General features: G+C 46.7%; 1 protein-coding gene across 1 annotated transcript; it reads left to right on the top strand.

Moving 5' to 3' along the window:
• Positions 1-583: 583 nt before the first annotated feature.
• Positions 584-1,570, top strand: LOC110625016. Its single transcript, XM_043961153.1, has one exon. The coding sequence runs from the start codon at positions 584-586 to the stop codon at positions 1,568-1,570; it is 987 nt and encodes a 328-aa protein (XP_043817088.1).
• Positions 1,571-8,530: the final 6,960 nt, after the last annotated feature.

Below are 8,530 nucleotides of genomic sequence, written 5' to 3'. Positions count from 1 at the left end.
TGGAGATGTGGACCAAAAACTACAGAAGTTAAGAGAGCAGCTTTTGGTCGAGCTGGGAAAGAAAGATCAAAGCCAAACCCTCCTGCCCACTTCTTCGCCTTTCTCGAAGTGGGTGCAGCAGGAAACTGTCCCTAAGAAGTTTATGATGCCATCAATGGCAGCCTACGACGGAGCTGGTAACCCGAGGGAGCACGTCATGAATTACAAGACCTTCATGGAATTGCAAACTTTATCGGATGCCTTGATGTGCAAGGTATTCCCAACGACACTTTCAGGGCCAGCGCGAGCGTGGTTCAACAGCCTGGAGACTGGAAGCATTGGGAGTTTTGGAGACCTGGCCACTCGTTTCATCAGCCGGTTCATCGCCGGGATGCCAGCGGATAGGAAGACGAGCTATCTAGAAACAATAAGGCAGAGACGGGAGGAATCGCTTAGAGAGTACGTAGCTCGTTTCAATACAGAAGCCCTACAGATTCCCGAGCTTGATGAAGGAAGGGCGATGGAGGCCATGCAGAAGGGGACGACCTCCGCCGAGTTTTTCGGTTCACTAAGCAGGAAGCCTCCGACCTCACTGGCCGAGCTAATGAAGAGGGCCGAGAAGTATATAAGACAGGATGACGCTCTGGTGACAAGCCGATTCGCCAAGGGAACGGCAGGCAAGGAGAAAGCCCCGGAGGAAAGAAGGCCGGAGAAGCATGAAAAGAAACATGGCAAAAGGTCTGAGCCATACAGACAGCCTTGGGAGCGAAGGGACCAAAGACCTTTTCCCCCTCAGTCCTCAGAACAAAGGCCACTCCCTTCATGGGTTCCAGAGAAGCCGACCCCACTTAATGCCTCTAGAGCCGAAGTGCTCATAGCTGTCCAGGACAAAGAATTCTTGCAATGGCCCAAGCCCCTGAAATCGAAAGCCGACCAGCGAAATCCTGACAAATATTGTCAGTTCCATCGAACTCATGGTCACGACACCAACAACTGTTTCCAGTTGATTGCAGAAATTGAGAGGTTGATAAAGAGAGGGCACCTAAAGAATTTTGTAAAGAAACCGGAAGGACAGAGACCTCAACCCAATCCGGCAGCCCAAACGCCGAGAAGAACAGGAGCTAACACTGTGAATGACGGGTCCAGTGGAACTATCAACATGATCGTAGGAGGCACGGGAGGTCGGATGAGTCGAAGGGGGAAAAAGAGAAGCAGAGAAGGAGAAACTAGCAGTGCTGAGGTCATGCAAATCGTTGAACACTCTTCAACAACCATCACTTTATCCTCGGAGGACGCTCAGGGTGTTCAGATGCCTCACGATGACGCCCTTGTCATTGAAGCTGTTATTCACAACTACCGGGTAAAGAAAATCTTGGTGGATGACGGAAGCAAGGTAAACCTGTTGCCTTATCGAGTCTTCCAGCAGATGGGAATTCCTGAAGAGCAACTGGTTCGGGATCAAGCCCCGATTAAAGGGATTGGAGGAGCATCGGTGACGGTAGAAGGGAAAGTAAAACTAGCCCTTACTTTGGGAGAGGCTCCGAGGGCTCGCACCCATTATGCGGTGTCTTGGTGGCTAAACTCCCCCTGAGTTACAACGCGATTCTGGGACGACCTGTGCTGTTCGACTTTGAGGCTGTCACCAGTATCAGATATCTGGCGATGAAATTCCCAACAGAAGCAGGAGTAGGGATAGTTCGGGGAAGCCAAGAAGAAGCAAGGGCAGTATACCTGGCTACGGTGGCAGAGCCGAGCATAACAGAGGAAGGGCTGGACTCGGAAGTCTTAGAGGTCAGGGATGAAAAAACGGAGGCCAGGACAGAGCCAGTAGGAGAACTGGAGACTTTTCCATTATCAGACGTGGAAGCAGATAAGGTCTTTAGTCTCAACGCCGGCCTGACAAAAGAGCAGAAAACCGAGGTCATGACTCTGGTCCGAAGTCACGCACCAAGCTTCGCCTGGAAGCCTTCTGACATGCCCGGAATTGATCCCGAAGTGATGACACATAAGCTGAATGTCCTCCCCGAATCCAAACCAGTAAAGCAGAAGAAGAGGGTGGTAGGAAGGGAAAAGCAACAGGCTACAAGGGAGGAAGTACAGAAGTTAGAAGAGGCAGGCTTCATTAGGAAAGTCATGTACCCACAGTGGTTAGCTAATCTTGTATTAGTCAAAAAAGCCAATGGCAAATATAGGATGTCCATAGATTTCACTGACTTGAATCAAGCTTGCCCTAAAGATTGTTACCCCCTCCCTGATATTAAAAAAATGGTCGATTCTACGGCCGGTTTTGATTATATGTCGTCTTTGGATGCAATGTCTGGTTATCATCAAATCCCAATAGATAGGTCGGATGAAGAAAAAACATCGTTCATAACAGAAGATGGGACTTATTGCTATAGAGCCATGCCTTTCGGATTGAAAAACGCCGGGGCAACTTACCAAAGACTGATGAACAAAATCTTCAAAGAGCATATCGGCAGGAACGTAGAAGTTTATGTAGACGATATGGTGGTCAAAAGCCTAACTTTCCAACAGCACATGGCAGATTTGAAGGAGGTGTTTGGAGTATTAGATTAGTACAGAATGAAGCTGAATCCAGCAAAGTGCGCTTTCTTCATCAGAGGAGGAAAATTCCTGGGATACATGGTAAGTGGGAAAGGCATCGAGCCCAATCCAGAGAAAGTAGAAGCCATACTAAATATGTCAGAACCAACCTGTGTAAGGGACGTCCAGAAACTGACTGGGAGAGTAGTGGCACTCAATCGATTCATGTCACGGTCGGTAGAAAAATGTTTACCGTTCTTCAGAAAGTTGAGGAAAGTGCCAAACTTTGAATGGACAGAAGATTGTCGTGAAGCCTTAACTCAAAAGTTATCTCAGCTCGCCTCATGTGCTTAGTAGCCCCATAGAAGGTGAAGAACTTCTGATATACCTAGCAACTTCTGATATACCTAGCAGTTAGTGCCGTATTGGTAAGGGTGGAAGAAGGGGAGCAGAAGCCTATTTTCTATGTCAGCAAGGTGCTTAAAGATGCCGAGGTCAGATATCTGAATATTGAGAAAATAGCGTACGCTCTATTGCTGGCAGTCCGGAAGTTCAGGGTTTACCTAGAAAGCCACCAGGGAGTAGTGATGACTGATCAACCATTGAAGAAGATTCTGCATAGACCAGAAACCTCAGGTCGGATGCTCGCATGGTCCCTCGAGATCAGCCCTTATTGCCTAGAGTACCGACCTCGAACAGCTATAAAATCTCAAGCCCTTGCCGATTTCATAGCAGAATGCACGTTCAGTAAGGAATAAGGGGAATCATCTTCAGAAGCATCGAGGAAGGAGAGGAAAGAAGAACTTTTCCAAAAGTTCAACTGGAAGTTATATGTGGACGAGGCTTCAGGCGCCGAAGGCAGCAGTGCAGGAATAATGCTTAAGGGGCCTGGAGATTTTAAGGTTTGCTACACCCTGCACTTAGGATTCCAGGCTTCCAATAATGTGGCGGAGTATGAAGCCCTAATAAACGGAATGATGGTGGCAATGGAGGTAGGGGCAACCGACCTCGAAGTAAATAGCGACTCACAATTGGTGGTCAATCAGATTACTGGGGCATATCAGGCCAGGGATCCAACCATGCAGAGTTACCTGGCAAAAGTAAAAGCAATAGAGGCCGAGTTCATAGATCAGAGAGTTACCATCAAATTCCAAAGAATACCACAAGAAGAAAATGAGGAAGCAGACCTGCTTAGCCGGTTGTCTAAAGAAGAACTAGAACAGCTTCCTGACGAAGTGTACATACAACACGTCCTTACGCCCGCTTTCAGTAAAACAAGCACGGTGTTACAGGTGGAACAAAGCCCAACTTGGATGACCCCATACATAGAATACCTAAAGAAGGGAAAGCTCCCCGAGGATAATGACGAAGCCAGAAAGATAGCAACTCGTGCCGCCAACTATCAAGTAGTAAGGGGGACCTTGTACAGAAAAGGAAAGTCCAGCCCATGGCTCCGGTGTGTGAGCCCGGAGGAGGCTATAAGGGTGATGGAAGAGATACACAGGGGAATATGTGGAGCTCACGAAGGGGCAGGGACCTTAGCCAATAAAATATTCAGGCAAGGATACTACTGGCCCACTGTCAAAAGGGAAGCAGAAGAGTTCGTTAGAAGGTGTGACATATGCCAAAGATTTGCTAATGCCATCAGAGTCCCAGCCACTCCTCAAGCCAGCATATCCAGCCCATGGCCATTCTCACAATGGGGAATAGATATCCTGGGACCCTTCCCCAAGACCACGGGGCAGAGGAAGTTCGTAGTAGTGGCTGTAGAATACTTCTCAAAATGGCCAGAGGCAGAAGCAATAGCCACGATCACAGCTCGCAAGATGATAGACTTTGTATGGGGAAACATCATCTGCAGATTTGGCATACCAAGATTGCTTATCTCAGACAATGGCAGACAGTTCGACTATAGTACCTTCAAAGCATTTACAGCAAACATGGGCATATGACACAAATTCTCCTCCATGGCCCATCCCCAGACTAATGGCCAAACAGAGGTTACTAACAGAGCTATCCTTCAAGGATTAAAAAAACGGCTGGATGGAGCAAAGGCGAACTGGGCAGAAGAGCTCAACAGCATCCTGTGGGCACTCCGGACTATCCCCAGGACGCCTACTAAAGAAACACCTTTTGCACTTGCCTACGGCACAGAGGCTGTAGTGCCAGTGGAGTTGCAAATCCCCACTCATCGAGTCCAATTCGTTAGTGAAAACACTAATGATGACAAGTTAAGAAGTAACCTGGATGCTCTCGAAGAAATCAGGGAAGAAGCTCAAGTCCGAACTGCCGCTTATCAACAACGAGCAGCACGATATTACAACCAAAAAGTCAGAGAAAGAAGCTTGAAAGTGGGAGACATAGCCTTGAGAAACCTGGAGGCTACAGGAAAAAGAGTCGCAATGGGTAAGTTGGCACCGACCTGGGAGGGCCCATTCAGAATAACAAAAGTGGTCAGGCCGGGAGTATACCAAATTGAAGATATGCAGGGAAACCCTAAGCCCCATGCTTGGAATATCCAACACTTGAAGAGGTATTTCCCTTAAAATATTTGTAAAGAAAAATATTATACTCTGAAAAACACAACTGAATAAAATGACGCCATTCTTTATACGATAATGTTATTTCTATTATGAATGCCACTTTTCAAAAGGAAAAATAGAATACGAAGACCCTGTAGCAGAGAAACCTCAGGGGTAGAAGACCGGGATCCCCTAGAACTCCCGGAAAAACAAAGAAGACCGGGATCCCCTAGAACTCCCGGGAAAACAAAGAAGACCGGAATCCCTAAGAACTCCCGGGAAAACAAAATAAAAACGGCCGGTGAGGATCTTAAAAGACCTCCCGGAGCATGAAGACCGGGATCCCCTAGAACTCCCGGGAAAACAAAGAAGACCGGGATCCCCTAGAACTCCCGGAAAAACAAAGAAGACCGGGATCCCTAAGAACTCCCGGGAAAACAAAACAAAAATGGCCGGTGAGGATCTTAAAAGACCTCCCGGAGCATGAAGACCGGGATCCCCTAGAACTCTCGGGAAAACAAAGAAGACCGGGATCCCCTAGAACTCCCGGGAAAATAAAGAAGACCTGGATCCCCTAGAACTCCCGGGAAAACAAAGAAGACCGGGATCCCTAAGAACTCCCGGGAAAACAAAGAAGACTGGGATCCCTAAGAACTCCCGAGAAAACAAAATAAAAACGGCCGGTGAGGATCTTAAAAGACCTCCCGGAGCATGAAGACCGGGATCCCCTAGAACTCCCGGGAAAACAAAGAAGACCGGGATCCCTAAGAACTCCCGAAAAAATAAAACAAAAACGGCCGGTGAGGATCTTAAAAGACCTCCCGGAGCATGAAGGCCGGGATCCCCTAGAACTCCAGGGAAAACAAAGAAGACCGGGATCCCTAAGAACTCCCGGGAAAACAAAACAAAAACAGCCGGTGAGGATCTTAAAAGACCTCCCGGAGCATGAAGACCGGGATCCCCTAGAACTCCCGGGAAAACAAAAAAGACCGGGATCCCCCAGAACTCCCGGGAAAACAAAGAAGACAAATCCTAAATTACTGATGAAAAATCAAATTTTGATCTCCCGAAGGAGCTCGGGGCACAATAGCCAAAGAGCATCACAGCCCCAGGCCAATCTCCAAAAGCGAGCTCGGTACAACATTAACCTCACGAATCAACTTCTAGTGCCGAACCAGCTAGCCTAGAAAGAGGTCTGAACCGCAAAGCGTCCGGACAATACTCAGAAGTATAGGACGCGCTGCAGATTGTAGGTATATAAGCCTAAGCAAAAAGCAAAGAACCGATCTCCCAGCTCGGATAGACTCGCAATATGTGACATTCAGAAGGATAGATACAGACAAAAGTTCGTGTTCCTAGCTCGAGCCGATTGGTCATAAGCAAACATTTAACAACCCAAACAAAAAGAAAAAACGACAAAAGCCGACCTCCCTGTCCCAGTGGAGCACGCAGAAAGGCAAGGACCAGACAGCCGACCTTATAACTAAAAAAGGCAAAGTAAAATCGCCTAAGGGGAGGCCATGCAAGCACAAATAAAATACAAAGATTCACTCCCTCACTACTCATGTAATAAATATTGAGGAAGTAAAGGGGCAATCCGAGGGAAATCCAATGGCATGAAACAGAGAATACCTCAGCTTCAATCCCCGTCAAGACAGAACTAAAGGCAAAAAATCAGCCCTGTTATTTACCATTAAAAGGTACATGATCTGAAAACCGAGCTCATGGCTAGAAATAATCCAGCTTGACTAAGTTCAGATAGGAAAAGCTCATGAACAAAATTTCTTAGTGAAATATCTTAGTTAAATATAAATCACAAGATATGAAGATTAAGTGCTCCAGTAACGATAAGAAAAGATAAGTTCAAGAATGAAATAAAAGCAACAATAGTTCAAGTAAAAGAAATTAAACTTTCATTAGAAGAAGAAGATAGTACAACTTATTTATCTGATGAATTTGAAGGAAAAACAGTCCTCAAGGGACTTACATCTCTCAGAATGTCATCACCTATAGTATATTTATCTACATTTACATCCAGAGGAGATCTGGCACCCTCCAACCCTGGGCCAGGGTCTCCCTCCTTAGGCTCGGGGTCTTCACCTTCAGTCCCGAAATCCTCCATATTGTCCCCCTGTTGCTCGGACTCTTCCTCGGAAGACTCAGCCGCAATGCGAGAGGTCCCTCTAGGCAAGGGGAAATCATCTTCCCCATAAAGAACATCCTCGCCATTAGAATCCACTTCTCTAGCTCGAAGTTTTGCCAGCGGAGTATCAGGAGCACGTCTGGCTTCTCTTAAACCCCTATTGTAGCCAGACCTGAACATGCGAAAGGCCTTCTGCCAGATAGCAGTCTTCATCTCCGCAGAGGCTTTATACTCGTCCAGATGCAACTCGCAGGCCTCAGCTATAACCGCCTTCAATTCAGAAGAATCCTTATAGTCTTGGAGGTGAGCTTCACAGGCCTGCTCAATCTTTCCTTTCAGCTCATCCGATTCCTGATACTCCTCCAGACGCCTCTCGCACTCCCGCTGGGTCTTATCCTCAGCATGTTTAACCACCTTGAGTAGGGCTGAACATTTACGCTCTAAAACCCTGACTTTATGGCTAAGTTGTTGGTTACGAAGCGTAGACTCCTCGGCCGATGAAGCCAGGTCTCTGATACGCTCAGAACTCGTGTTCAGCTCCTGCTCAAGGATCTCCACCCGAACCAAGGCCCTCTCCTTTTGAACATTCACCTTATTTAGGTGAACTTGAAGCCCTTCAAAATCAGCCTTCAGGGCCTCATACTGGCGCTGGACCTCCTCCTTCTGGCTTATCGCCTCATCCCTTTCACGAAGGGTCTCCACCAGGGAGGACAGCTGCTTCAAAACTTCTTCACTTCGAATCTCAGCTGCAGCCGCCCTCTCATCAGACTCCTTAAGAACCCTGCGAGTATGAGACAACTCTGCCTCCAGGGACTTAGTATGCTCTTGTGCCTCAGCCGTCCTCTCGTCGGCTCTTTTGAGGGCCTCCAAGGCAGAATGCAGCTTCGCTTGGAGGGACTCAGTATGAGCTCGAGCTGCTGTAAGGTTGCCCCTGGCATCACTAGTCGTGGACAAATTCTCCTCCAGACGCGCCTCCTCTATCCGGCGGTCCACAGATTCCCGGAGAGAGTGATCGCGGGCATCCACTTCCATGAAGAGGCCCATCACCTAAAACAAATGAAAAAACTGTTAAAACAAAGAAAACCAGAATAATTTTATTTCATTTTTATTATCCTTTATTTTTTCTCTCATTTTTTTATTTTCTTTATATTTTTATTTTTTTTCCTTTTTCTTCTATTTTTTTCCTTTCTTTTCATTTTCTATTATTTTTTCTCCCTTTTTCTCTCATTTTTCATTTATTTCCTTTTTTCTAGTATTCTCTTGCTTTCTCTTTTACTTTCTTCTATTTTTTTTTTCTATTTTCTCTCATTTTCTCTCCTCTTTTTTTCTTCATTTTTTTATC

Source organism: Manihot esculenta, chromosome 10, assembly GCF_001659605.2.
Source record: "Manihot esculenta cultivar AM560-2 chromosome 10, M.esculenta_v8, whole genome shotgun sequence".
In the NCBI taxonomy this organism is placed as follows: Eukaryota; Viridiplantae; Streptophyta; class Magnoliopsida; order Malpighiales; family Euphorbiaceae; genus Manihot; species Manihot esculenta.
This window is presented reverse-complemented; position numbering and strand designations above follow the sequence as displayed.

What these genes read in the sequence shown, in the direction of transcription:
- LOC110625016 (XM_043961153.1), top strand. Translation starts at nt 584, where the DNA reads ATGAAGAGGGCCGAGAAGTATATAAGACAGGATGACGCTCTGGTGACA.